Source organism: Rattus norvegicus, chromosome 3, assembly GCF_021556685.1.
Source record: "Rattus norvegicus strain SHRSP/BbbUtx chromosome 3, alternate assembly SHRSP_T2T, whole genome shotgun sequence".
NCBI lineage: Eukaryota > Metazoa > Chordata > Mammalia > Rodentia > Muridae > Rattus > Rattus norvegicus.
In genome coordinates, this window is record NC_141536.1 from 99,977,457 (window position 1) to 99,992,001 (window position 14,545).

Here is a 14,545-nt window from a genome sequence, read left to right on the forward strand (position 1 = left end):
AGGACATGCCTGTGGAAGTCAGAAGACAATTTGCAGGAGTTTTCTTCCACCATGTGAGTCCTGGGAATCTCACTTCAGTGATCAGATTCATCAACAAGCACTTTTGCCCACTGAACTGCTTCTTGGCCTTATCACCTCTATTTTTAAGGACAACTTGATGAAGAATATATATAAGTGCTTCATTAAGTATTTGGTGAAGCCATTCTATGTGGGCTTTACTTTGACAGAAAAAATTGTATATTTAGTCTCTTTGCTTATGATGGCTATATTCAGACTTTTAGTTCTACTTATGGAATTTGGGTAATTTGAATATGAAAAGGTATTGTTGATACCTCCATAAACAATATGGACTCCTGCCTAAAATTTAGTTCAATTGCTTAGATGATAATGGTGGTACACTGCTTCAAAGAGGACAAGAGATCCTTAACTCCTGTTCTGCTCTGGACATAACTCAGAAGGCAGGGGAAACTTGCTCAGGGTTTTATGGTAATTAGAGAGTTAAGTGTCCCCATGAGGTAGGGTGTGAGCATTCCATTACTTGCAGTGGCTTTGTAGTCAGCTTGCCCAAATGTAAGCTAATAGGGAAAGAGGAAAGAGAGGAACTCATATGTCATCAGAACATATAATTCATAATTACTTATGATTTACTATTCATTGCAATCAAACTTTCTTAAATCATTAGTCTGTTTTTGGTAAAATGTATAAAAAACACAAGTATAAAATCAGACTTTTTCTTTGGCTATATTTTTTATATTTTATGTTTTCATACAGTTGTTCATGGGATTTTTTTTGTAATGCATTTAACAAAGATTTTTTTTGGTAAGGTCAAGAATGATGTTTTCTCCATCCTATCTGGGTTTTTTTTCTTGTTTGGTTGGGTTTTTATTTGTGTGTTTGCTTAATACAGGGTCTATGTACTATGTAGACCTGTCTGGTTTCAAACTCCCTATCTAGTCCATGCCTTGAAATCACAGAGAGCTGCCTACCTCTGCCTCCCAAATGCTGAAATTACAGTTATCATATTCGTGTTCACTGTATTCCTGCTCTCCATTCCCTACCTCTGTCTCCTCCTTTCTCTCTCATGTTTTATCGTCTCATTAGATCTGCCTTGAGCCCTTCTAAAGAGGTTTATTTTACTTGCTAGTTTTCCAGCCTTACAATTTCAATCTGGCTAGTCTTTTATAATTCTTTTCTTTTTCTCTTCTGTCTCCTTCTCTTCCTTCTCATTCTCCTCTTCCTCTCCTTTCTCCTTTTCTTTGTCTCTCTGTGTGTCTGTCTCTCTCTGTCTTTCTGTGCCCCTGTCAATCATTTCCAGTTTCCCAATATATCATATTTTTATTTTTTCTCTATTTCTTTAGAATTTGTTTATCTGCTGAACATGACCAGAGTGGTGGGTGCTTATAAACCCAGTAGCAAAAGAGACAGAGGCTGGAAAATGGCTTGAACTCAGAAATAAGTCCTTTTACTGAGTCCCCTTATACCTTGCTTTTTCTGGGGGAAAGGTTGTTCTGAGCCTGCAGAGTTCTTTGTTGAGCTCTACTCTCACCTTTCAAGCCTTATTTAGATGCTGCCTCCTGAGTGTGGTTTTCCTGGGGACCCTGCGGTTCCAGGCCATCTCCCCCCAAACACATCTATAAAAGGAGAAGAGGGGTGGCAAATAACCTTCAACTTGGTGTTTCTAAATGCACAGATGCAACTATTCTGAACTATTCATGCAACCTCAGGATGTCCCTAGTCAGTAATCAATAGCCGAGTCTGTGTTCTGTCCTCAGGGAGAAGTCACTTCTACTGAAAATGCTTAAGATTTTAAGGACCGATGTGTTACAGTAAGACCGCATGAGTCTGGAGCTTCCTCTTAGGGAGGATAGCAGTGCCTTCTGCATTGCGCTGTCCTGAGGACTGTGGAACAACACAAATTAAACTCTTTGCTCCGTGTACAACGTTAGCATTTTACACTCCCAGCTGCTGAGGTTTGGCTGCTGATGTTAACTTTCCAATGACAAATGCCAGTGCTGTCCAGCTGGGACCACCTCTCTGGAAGGTGCATGGTCTCGGAGAACTACCTCTCCTTATATTTCTGTGGAATGATAACTAGCGCATTTAAAAACATTGCCAAGAGAAGCCAAGTTTGTCTCCTACAAGGCAGCTCCTGGGGTTGCTGACTACTTTCCCCATCACAACGTGTTCCTCTATGGAACTCGAATCTTTCTCAGATTTCCTCCGCCATCTTATCTGTTTTTGCATAACCGTTCCTTGATGTCATAACTGCAGGAGCTCCTCCTTCTAGCTGTTCTTGGGGAGACTGCAGGTCAGCCTCCTCTGTCTTTAACCATCTGAGTCCCAGGGCTCCCTACTAAAACCAAAAAGGAACAAAAAGGTCTGGGTGCAATGAGTGGATTCCTCTCCCCAAAAAGAGAAAGTTCTGTTCTTTGTTTCTTTTTCCCTTTCTGAGGCAAGTGAATCCCTGGCTGGCTCCCTCCCTGCCCTCAACCCCTTCTGAGACCCTTCCACCAGTTAAAATTCAAACATACATGCACAGAAAGAAGAGGTTTAATTTATTGATTGCTTTTTTGGCAAAGGTTATATAGAATGTTATTAGGGTGAAAATAAAATTCTAGTTACAGATTCATAAAACTTTAAGCCAAATTAGCTTCTATGAGACCATTAAATCCTGCCCAACCCTCATCCATAGCAAGGTAGTAGTTCCGTCATAGCCTGCATAATCCTTCGTTGTTTCAAAATGATTAAAGTATATTAAATACACAATGTAGATGATATTCAATATGGCGAGGAATCTCTTTCAGTCGTTCAGCTCGGACTTCTCGTTTAGAAATGTTCTGCTTGTCTGAACTAGCCGTCATTATCTGCTTGTATACGCACAGAAGTCTCTCAAAATAACATTTAAAGTCTTTCCTAACATTGCTTCAGAAGTGTCAGCCTTTAAGGAACATTCAACGTTAAAAAATAAGGCTTGTCGTTGACTTGGTAACATCTCTTCATATGTGACAAGACTGTGTGTCCCCCTGACCTGACGAAAGTCTCTAGCAACATACAACGGCCTGTTTCTTCTTTGCCCAACTCAGAGGCTGTCGTATAAAACAGAGAAAGAAAACATTCGAAATCACAGTAACCGAAGGACCTAGAATTCCTAATTACATTAAATAACCATAACTCTTTTGCTTATTCACATTCCACATGGTGGAAACTATCCTTCCTCCAGGTTTCTCACTTTGAAGAGTACAATGGCAAAGGGGCACTCAGACTTATCTGGTGTGTGGCTTTCCTCTTTCAGTGCCAAGCACAAATTGAATGCCGTAAGATTCATATTTGGTTTCTGGCATTATTTTAACAGGTAAGGTGGAGACTGCAACAAAGCTTGCCAAAAAAAATTGGTTCTACTACAATGTTGGAGAAAGTGTCCATCCTTGCATCGCTGGTGCGTCCAGAATCAGCGACAGACGGGGCATCTCCAATAAACGGCAGCGGACACATTTCTGATGGTCTTGATCTAGGCACGGCAAGGAAGGCAGACGTCCCAGCCGTTGGCCAGTGATGTGCTTTTAGGGCACTTATGCTGCTGATCGTTTCAAAGAAGTTAATTTTGAGGCAATCCTCAAGAACCAAATCTAAATCCAGCTTACAAGAGAGACTGTGGTACAAGCTCCTAAAGGTAACTGTGGCTGCCAAACATTTTTATTATTGTTGTTGTTGATTTTTAGCAAGACTGCATGTTTGTGGCAGAATTAAGATGGGACACAGTGTTTTTCAGCACCGAGTGTCATTTTTCCTCTCTGGTGTGGGTCTATATTTTCATCTTCATCCTCTCTTATTTTTCCCTCTTCACCACCCTCCAAACCCACCTTTGTATGTGTGGGCCTAATCAAATCCACCCTGTGACTATGTGGCTATGGATATGGAAGCCTCAAAGATTCAGTGAAGGAGCACGCAGTACAAATGAAACTCACGGCTATGCTCGCACAAGTTCACTTACTGTGGAGTCATCACCAGTGACTTTTAAACTTTCAAAATTAGACCCAGTGTTTTGGGAATTCAAGATAGCTTTTGCCTTGTAATATGGTTCCTGTTTCGATGTTACATGGGCGGGTGGGCTAGACCAAAACAAAAAGTTTCTTTACTCCCAATGGTTCTTTGACTGTGGTATCTTTGATGGGCAGTGAATGTCTGCCTTCCAAATGACATATCACTTGACTAGTCGCTCTGAGAGGAAAAGGCAAAAAAAGTATCTGGGGCATTTATAGCTAGAATGTCAGTCTTAAAGAGTATTGCTTAGCCAAACCAAAATGTACCAAGACCCAGTCACCTTTCTCTGGCCCTTACATAGATGCTAAGTAGACATTGGGCAGCCATGTGTATTCAGAGGACAGCATCCATAGTAGGCATAATGATTACAATGTCACATAGATCCATTGGGTGTAGGTGGCCTGTTAATATACCCTAGTGCTTCCCTAAGGGATTGGCCCTCTCTCTCTCTGTCTCTGTTCTCTCATCAGCTCTCTCATCTCTGGTTCTCTCCTATAACAAAAGCCAAACAGAAGAAGCCCCAGACATGTCTAACTCACATGCAGCAGACAGCTCTCTCGTCTAACACTGACCCTTACTGGCAAATGGTCTCAAGAAAAGCACGATTTTATTGGAAGGTTCTGCATCTCTGAAGCATTTTTTCAGGAATGATGGGAAAGCAATGATAATCCAGCAAAACTAAGCCTAGGAGGTTTTGTCTTTCTTACCCTAGCGAACAACGCTCTCAGTCATCCTCCTGAGAGGCAAAGTAAGTAGAAGGCCATATTTTTTTTTTCCTTTCACTTGGTTCTTAAAACAGAAGTGGTCAATATTTCACCCTTAACATTGGATTACAGATATTGTCAGTAGGTCACAGATACCGGCACAGAGAATTGGTTTTTTTGCTGATTATATTTCTCCTCTGTCTGTCTGGGTTCTTTTAAATATCAGTAAAGCCCCTTTGCTAAAACAAGACTCATATTGTTTGGGGGGAACAATCTTTAAACTCTGAACATCTTGCTACTGAATTTCACTGGCCAGACTGGTCCTCAGTCTCAATGCTCCTGTGTCAATCCCCTGTTCTGTTTGCCTTTATCACTTGTCTCCCCACACTCTGAAGGTTCTTCACAAGACGAAAGAAATTTACACTCACATCAAGTGAATTAATTTAAGAACATGGACTAAGGTCAGGGAGAGCAAAGAAAGGAATGGGTTGTGGGAGAGCACTGAACAAACAGTTCCGAGTCTAATGCGGCCCTCAGAGTTACCTCCTCCGTTAGTATTCATTCTCAAATGAAATCCTGGTGCCCAGGAGGCACATGGAACACAAGGTCAAAGTCATCTACAGCCCTGCCCCTGTGGGTGTTGGGTCCAGTGGTGTGAGCATTTCCGACCATCTGAAGCACAGTAACAGGAAGTGCCTTCCTGCAGAGGCTGTTTCCGCTGGTGTTTGGAAACACCCACAGGTACCCATGCACACTCATGCGCATACTCTATGCATAAGCAGCCTCCAGCCAGGAAGCAACTGCTGGTTCTTCTGGCCTCTAGGTTTAAGCCAAGTAGGAATCGGGTGGTTTGGGTGTGGCTCTCGGCATGGCTATGACAGGCTGAATGTGCCCCCTTTGACTTAATCCAAGTCGATGGATATGCAACGACACTGCTTCACGCGTGTGACTCTTTTCTTCTTGGTGGGTGGCTGTAGCTCAGGACAGTTGAGTGTGACCATCATGGTGGTGAATTTCTTGGGCTTGCAGAAGGAGCAAGACTGAAAGGAGCCTTCCTCTTTTCGGATATGCCTGGGGATGTAGAAGGAGTTGCACTGGCCGTAACAGAAGCGATTGATGATAGTGCGGCTGTTGCAGCCCTCCTCATGGATGGTCTGCTTCAGGGGCTGAGTTTTGCACCAATCTCGCTTCAGGTATTTGCGCTCTGTCACATGCAGGGCCTCTTGGCTGGACTCAAGCACCTCCTCTCCAGGCATGGCGGTGCCCCGCCCCTGGCCCCGCCCCCGGGTCCTGGAGCCAGGTTGTGGTGGGGACTGGGTCTGCTCGGAGTCATTGTGCTGAGCCTTGTCAGGAGGTGGGATGGCTCCTTGGGACCCTTTCTTTTTCCCTTCAGCTGCTGGCAGTAGGGTTCCCAGGAGGAGAAGCAAAGCTCCTACGGTGTATGCCGTGCGATTCATTCTAGATAAGGGACAAAGAGAAGGGAAACACAGACTAAGAAAGATATTTAATAGATTAATAACTGCACCTAAGATCTTATACTGTACTCACTACACACTTCAGTTGCACTGACTTCTAACAGTAGCACTAGTTATTAGATACTATTAACCCCATTATTCTCTCAGCCATCAAACTGAGTTATTCCACACAGGTCACACAGTGAATTTGCCAAGCTTTAAACTCAGTCAGGACCCGTCTCTTTTTTGAACCAGCTCCCATTAGAATTCCTTACTGGCTCCTGACACAATTGCATGTGACTTTTTTAATGCTCAGTGCTCAGTTAACTGTATTTTTTTCTTTTTGACAACATGAGACTTTTCACTGTTTCAGTATTGGAAAGAGACCAGAAAACCTGTTTACAAAAAACAAAACAAAACAAAACAAAAACAAACAAACAAAAAAAAACTACGAGGAGGGCTGTACAGGAGACCAAGAGCATAGAGATGACTGGTATTATTCTTTATGCCATGATATAACACCGTGTGTGTGTGTATGTGTGTGTGTGTGTGTGTGTGTGTGTGTGTGTCTGTGTCTGTGTCTGTGTCTGTGTCTGTGTTTGGGTGTTTAATCCATGAATCCATGTGCGTGCCTAGGGAGGGCAATTAAAGGGTCCCAGAATTCCTAGAGCTGGAGTTATAGGCAGTTGTGAGCCACCCGATGTGAGTGCTGGCAACTAAACCCAAGTCCTTCGGAAGAACAGAAAGTATCTTAACTGATGAACTGATATCTCTCCAGACCCCACTTTTCAACTTCTTTTAAGTGGTGAAATATGTTACTCATCTGTGTGACTATATGTATAAACAGAAAATTTTTTGTCTGATTAATTGACCAGGTAGGCCTTTAATTTCTTGACTTTAATTTTTAGGTCAGCGTACAAAACTAGTTTTATTATGGATTTTCATACATATCTGACCCTGCATCTTGTTCATGTTGGCCTCTCCCACTGCTTTACTGTGTTCTTTTCATGTCACGTGTGTGTTGTGTGTGTATGTGTGGTTACTTCTAAAATATACAAAACAAATGGATAAATTAAGGTAGATAAATGGGTACAATAATATAAGTACATGAATATTTCAATTCATAGGAATAGCATTGATGCCAATGAATTGTGAGCCAACCTGGACCTAGGTATAAATCATACATGGCCAGGGCATGTAATATTTAACTAACAAATAAATCAAGTGAAGCGTGGAGAGAATGGGAGAAGAAACATAGATGAGAGACAGGACATGGGGTGAACAAAGCAAGTCAGAAAAAAGGGGACTTTTCCAGAGGAAGGGTTATTCAGAAAAGACAGGGCAGACATGTGGAGAAGGTAAAGGAAGGCAGCAGACTGTCAAGGTTCTCCTGGGACTGTCTCCCTGGACACAGTCATCTGGGAAACCATTAATATGAAGACCCTTATTCAGTCAATCAGCCTTCCCACCCAGCTCAAGGCCTGTAACACTTGCTGGCACACCAGGAGTTATTAAAACCATTGAAGGATTTCTTTACAATGAGAATAGTTTCAAATTCATAGTGTCTCTTCCAGGCATAGCAATGCCCTGGGGTTTCCTCTGCCTCATGCTTGTGATTTGCTGCACAAGAACAGCTATGAGGCATCCATTTTCTCTCAGCTGAATACCAGTATTGCATGTGGCAACCACTAAGTGCATATTAATATAGCCTTACTTAATATAACCTTCGTCTCCAAGGCACCAGACAAGTTGGTATCATTATCTGGACCAATTATTTTTAAGAGACAAAAGCAGCATAAGATGTATCTTCTTTTAAGGACAACTTCTGGCAAGTGAGGACCATTCAACCCTAAGGCTAGCAGCAAACCAAGGTAATTGAATGTTTCATTAAAAATATTCTTAAATGTCAATGTTTTTCCGACATTAACTTAATACTTTGGAGCAAGTTCAAGTTTGGAGCTGATAATGTGACATTCGACTCCCGTTCCGACTGTAGGTTCCTTGGCTTGTGTCAGCTTGTGTTACCATGAATCTGATCTTTAAACAAAACTATGCTGACCACTACAACAGCAAGAACAAAAGAAAAATGGCTTTGTTTTGTCTTATAAAACATCACTTATGAAAACAGGCCAGTTATAAAATAGTACAGATTTTCTCCAGAGGCCAAGGTAACTTAAGCCATGACTTTTCTGTCTCCAAGAAACTATAAGGCAAATCTAAGATAGTTTCACAAGTTCCTAGTGACTCCCAATTGAGGGCCAGAGTCTAAAATAAAAGGCCAAGCACAGAAATGAAATAAAATCCATCCGCTGCTATTTCAAAGGAATATTACATCAATGGCTCTAGATCTGGGTTGACAATCTCCCTCCACATCTACTAAAAAATAACCTCCAAACCAATTCACTCCTTTTGGGTCCAGAGTCTCAGTGTCCACAACCACAGAGGCCAACCTGAGAGTGACTATGGATGTATGCTGACTGCATGTGACAGTTTATATGACAGGCATAGGGTTATGCTATTCCACAGGCATCCATTCACAAAGCTGCAATTTACTTTTCTAGACCAACTAGGGACTTCTTATTTATTAAACTTCTTTCCTGGTATCTTTACATCTGTCATTGAACCTTGTTATATCTACCCTGAGAATTGATGGGGGCTAATTTGTCATCTGACTCTCTGTTCCTGACACAGAGGAGGTCCTCCCCAACATTTGTTAAGTGATTGTTATTATACCACACAAACTTGATACAGTTTGCACTTTAAAGTGCCATCACTGGGGGTTGGGGATTTGGCTCAGTGGTAGAGCGCTTGCCTAGCAAGTGCAAGGCCCTGGGTTCGGTCCCAAGCTCCGGAAAAAAAAAAAATGCCATCACTGACGTCAAGGTACTGGCTTCATGAAAGGAGTGCAGATTCCTTCCAGCCTAGACAGCTTTTAACACTTGTCTTTTTTCTAGGAAGTACTCATTTGCTCTCAAGTTTTGTTTTTGTTTGTTTGTTTGATTGATTGATTTTTTTATTTTTGGTTCTATGCAGGATAATATGAGTTTTATTTTAACCCATTGATAAAGCAATAAATTCATAATTATTCGACTGCGGTTTGGGAATAAATCTGGGAAAAATTTCTGTTCCTATGCAAAAGTGAGTTCCTCATAAGTCATAACAGCCTACATTATACCATCGGACTTTTCACTAAAAAAAAAAAAAGTAAAAGTAAATAAGTAAATAAATAAAATATTTAAAAATTTACTAGGTTTTAAAAAGTATGCTTTTTACTATTTTAAAATTCTTAATGTTTACTGGCTTATTGGGAGGATTTCAAGTTCTTAAACTTTAGTGTTAGAAAGAAAAGCTCCAAGAGCGTCAATGAATAGAAATCAGCGGAGTAGTTTCCTGACTTGAGTAGAAAGGCCAGCGTGCTTTGGATGGACTCCTTGAGGCAGAGTAAGGTGAACAGCACTGGAAGGCTGAAGCCAAGCTCTGCCAATCACTGTGACCATTCATCTAAGCTCCCACCCACTAGTGTTGATTACTCCACTGAGGAATTTGCTTCTTGAAATTGCAGCTCTCTTTTCACCAAATGCTTAGCGCTTTCTGTGTGTCGTTGGTATGGAGCAAATAAAGAAGATGGTATTTCCTTGAGGACAATTCTTTCCACATCACACCCTAGTGGTGTGCTACATGGCCCAAAATCAATCCAAATACTGGTCTGGATTTGGGTTCTCATGACTTCCCACTCATGTCCAGTCATTGCATTCCGATGATGCATCCGGAACTCAGAGTGTATCATGATGTGTAGCGATCATCTCCCTTGGTTCTCTTACACAGATATTGTAACTCTTTATTCATAAACCCCACCTTAATGTCCCCTCAGTGCATTTCTGCTGTGGAGTGATATGCTAATATTTGGAGGTGAGTTCTCTCATCAGCTGTCTCTGCTAACAAGCGTATGCTTCACCCTCGTCTCTTTTTCATTTTGCCACAATGCTCCTCCAGTCACTTGTCTCAAAGGACAGACCCTCAAAACAGGTCTTTGCTGCCTCCCGTTTGTCCCCGGTTCTCTTGGTGCTCAAGAGTAAACACTCGCAAGCAAGGAAAGCCATAGTAATCACTTCTGCCTTGGTAAATTGTCAAAAATTTCACAAAAGCACCAAGAATGGTCTTCAGAGTCTGGAGGTTTGGACCCAAAAAGTATGTCTGACTTGTTTCCAATATTCTTGATGTATTTAGGGAATCTAGGGCCAGCTCCTTTCCATACACTTCTCATTGTGACTCTCGCATTAGCCAAGCAACCTGCTCGCTCAGTGAATTAAACAGAGTTTTGAGTAAGAATTACAGCCAACTCCAGATGTCTGTACCTGAACCCGGCCATTGTTCCTGCTGGGCGACCTTTAGAAAGACAGGCAGCAAGAATGGCATGAGCTCATTCTCCCGGCATAAAACACAATGGAATTTGCTGCAAATGTTTTATAGACAGGCCAGATTTTAAAAGAATCCATTTCTTTTTCCCTTTAGCCTTAATCTTTCAGGAGGGGGGAAAGTTAATCTTAGTTAGATCTTCTTTAACTTTTAGAATCAACCTTTAGAAATTAACTCGGGAATTCCTTCATAATAACCAAGGTTTGTTTATTCCTCAGACAAATTATACTAAGGAGATAAGAAAAATTAATGATTGGCACACATCATAAATTTTATTCCCTGCATGTCTCTTGCAAGTCTCTTAAGAATAGACTGCCCATTAGAGCTAAGTCAGGCTGGAATCCAGCACCACACAAGGTGAGGAGGAGACACCTGCTGGTTCATAGTTCCCTGGAAGATTTATTTATTTATTTATTTATTTATTTACTTACTTACTTACTTACTTACTTACTTGGGGAAGTTAATAATGATTTGAATCAATAGGAAATGAATTAGAAATTATAAATGTCAAACCCTCACCAAGAGCACTACTGAGTGATGGCCAAGTCATATGCTGCACTTTGTAACAGTTATGAATAAATGGGATTTGGGATTAAATTCAGAATCACCCTCTGGTCTCTCATGTCCAACATAACCACTAGTAATAAAAAGGTGACTCTTATTTTTTTTTAGCGTTTACTGCATTAGACATTATGCTAAATCCTGTCCAAGTTTTGTCATGATAAATTATGAGGTATATAATAATGTCTTCCTGTTACTAATCAGGAATCCATCCAAGGTCACATAGTTTATAAAGTGGATAGCCAGGGTTTGAGTCCAGTTCCATCTAACTCTAACATGTCCTTAGTCACTATGCCAACATTCAGCACAGCACATTTAACAAGGAACATGTGGCTTTGCTTTTTAATGCAGTAAATTTTGAAAAAATATTGTAAATCTAATAATTATCTATTTTGTATCTTCATATTTGCATGCAAAGGAAAAGACTTCTCCTGTCAAGGGAATTCCTGTTGTACTTTGCATTTCTAAGAACATATGTTAAAACTAAAGAAAATTCTTTGCAGATGTAAGACATGGGCTGGTAGCACTTGCCCGGTCAGTGCCTTTCAGTTAAATGTGCAGTCACTGCTCCTGACTGCCTCCCTCTTCTCCTCACATAAAAGGCTCGAGTTCTCCTATATACCTTTGGTTTTGCATTCTCAAACATACTCCAGAGCTTTGCTGCCAGCAAGCATGTCTTGGGGAGAAGTCCGGGGCAATGGGGTTCTTTGTAGTCTGTCACTTTGTAGACTGGGACATTGAGATGGGGGTCACCAACAGCATCAATTTAGAAGGACAAGAGGTGGACATTGAGGGATGTAAAGACTTAACATGTTTCTGTTCTTCTCTCCCTAAGTGCTGGTGTGAAAAACCACATTAGTCAGTTTGGATTTCCTACAGATTGTGGGTTAACAGAACATTTTACTCAAAGTGAACTTTGAAGAAGATAGGAAAACTGTGAAATTATGAAGTTTACAAAAGACTCTAATTCCTACAATGACCTGAGGGTTAAACACACACACACACACACACACACACACACACACACACACACACACACACAGAGAGAGAGAGAGAGAGAGAGAGAGAGAGAGAGAGAGAGAGAGAGAGAAGCCTTAAATAATTAGTAACTTCTTACAAATCCATCGGTACAATGTGTCCGATAAGAGCAATGAAAACACCTATTTGTGTAGACTTGGTTGTGGTGATGGTGAAGGAGGGTCTTGTTTTCTTAAGATCTTTTTCTTTCTTTGCTTTGAAAAGTCTGTACTCCCAAGTGCCCTGTGCTGCCTGCCTTGTCCCAAAAAGAAAAAGGGGAGGGGGTGAGGAGAGGGCAGCCCGGGGGTGAAAGAAGACCCCTCACCCTGGGATGGGGTTATCTTAACCTCTTCTACGCTATTTATTTAACTTGTAAGAGCAGTCAGAAGGAAACCACTACTCTGGAGTCCCTGGGACAGCTTAAAGCCCTGGTGACCCATTGAACACAGTAGATTGTTTTAATCAGTTCGTATCCTGGCACCATCTCAGGGGAACATAAACAGACGTGCGTACCACTTGGGTTTGCTCTTTCCACCAAGAGATCCAATTACCTACTGATGGTCGTCATTTTGCCCTCCAACAGTTAAGAGGAGATTTTAACCCCTCACTTCTAGGCTATATTTCTCCATCAAAGAATAGGGGAATTGGATTCTCCTGAGGAGGGAAAGATGGCTGCGGAGTTAGACCAGCGAACCACCTTAGGCTCTTCCGAAGGTCCTCTGAGTAAAGGCTGATCATCTCGCATCCTCGCCAGCCAGCCTCACTGGTGGATGGTTGCCAGAGTTGGGCATTAGGCAAACACGAAACTGAAGCGCGCCAGAGAGGGAACAGCCAGTCCAGACCTATAGAGACGTTTTTCTTCCCCAACTAGAATTTTGGAAATGAGTAGGACCAGGGAGATGACAGCCACATCGCCTTTCCCTTCACTCTAGACTTGTACTAGGAGCTAGAGAGGGCTCGCTGGAATGGACTAGGCTGCGGGCAAGGAGCAGAGGCTAAGCGCTCAGTAGAGCGGAGTCGCTAGCGAGGCTCAGCGAGGCGTTACCGGGGCCTGTGGGGTACAGATCGGCCAGCATCTACGGAAGTGGGAACCAGCCAGTAGTGGCTGCCCGGCGCCTGCAGGTCTGCAGTATGGAGGGATGAGAGCGTGGAACCCCCAAGAGGCTCAAAAAAGACAGCCACGCGCCAGCCGGAGCAGCTAGCGCACCAGTGTGTGGCGCGTGCTGCCGGAGCACCGCGGGCAGCAAAGCACTCGAGGTACCCGACCCCGACTCTTCGCTGTTGCTGAGCCCGCGCGGATTCTGTCCTACCAGCCTCAGTCACATCTGCCATACCCGCAAACTCACACCAATTCCGAAGTCCTCAGCAGTCACCACTCACAGCCCTGGGACCGCCACTCCTAGAGACACCCCAGTCCCAGCCCAGTGCCCAACCCTCGAGGCTGTCTCTGGTTGCAACTTGCTGCGAGGTCGGCTTCAGCTCCCCGAGACACGGCTCCGGGGGCTCTGACTCCAACAACAGTGCGCTGTCCCCGGCAGGCGACTCCCGCGGCTCTGTGCTTAGAGCACCAGGACCGTGTTTGCCGCGCTCCCGCAAAAGGAAACGGTATGCACTTTCTTGACAACTTCTCTCTCTCTTTCCCCGGTGAACCCAGTGTCCTGAAGTCACCACATCTACCTCTGCGACAGGAAGGATCAGGCTCGGTTCTACAAGGCGCACTCCGGGTGCACCAAGGGACTGTGTCGCAACTGGGAAGGATTTGAGATGGTATGGACCCTGGGGACTCCTTGTACACACACACTCACTCACTCACTCACTCACCACAGAGTGCCACCGCGCTCACCTGTCACCTCAGTGGATCCTCAAGTCCTTCGCTGTGGACGCGTGGCGTTGCGTGCGACCGCGGCCGGAGCCACTCGGGCTCGACGCGGGAAGAACACGAAGGAAAGTGCCGCTACTGCGGTGCTCTGGCTCCCCAGGTCTGCGAAGGGCACACCGAGTGTCGGGCATCTCCCGGTTTAAATGCCGCCGGCCAAGCGCCGGGGACCGCGTCTCTCCATTGGTCAGGCGCCGTCGCCGCCGCGGGACCCGCTATCCGCCCCCTTTCCCGGTAGTACCCCCGCCCACTGCACCCCTCCTCCTTCCCTGCGGGGTCCCCTCTCCGCCCGCCTCGCCTCTTTGTCTACTCCCCCCCTGCCCCTGCCCGGCTGGGTGGGAGAGGTCACCCCAGGGAACCGCGCCTGGAATGCACAGCAAATCACATTTTCCGCTCCCGTTGGAGAGGGGAGCGAGGGAGGAAATCCCCCCAGCCCGGCTCCCAGCCCCTCATGTCTTTCCAGCCCCAGGTCTGGA

The 14,545-nt window shown here is 43.8% G+C and overlaps 1 protein-coding gene across 1 annotated transcript; it reads right to left on the reverse strand.

Annotated features, from left to right (window-relative positions):
* Window positions 1–2,532: 2,532 nt before the first annotated feature.
* On the reverse strand, window positions 2,533–14,174 carry Grem1 (gremlin 1, DAN family BMP antagonist). Its single transcript, NM_019282.3, is given in 2 exon segments — window positions 2,533–6,203; window positions 14,037–14,174. A coding segment is annotated over 1 exon segment (555 nt). The 5' UTR covers window position 6,203; window positions 14,037–14,174; the 3' UTR covers window positions 2,533–5,647.
* Between the last annotated feature and the right edge of the window lie 371 nt (window positions 14,175–14,545).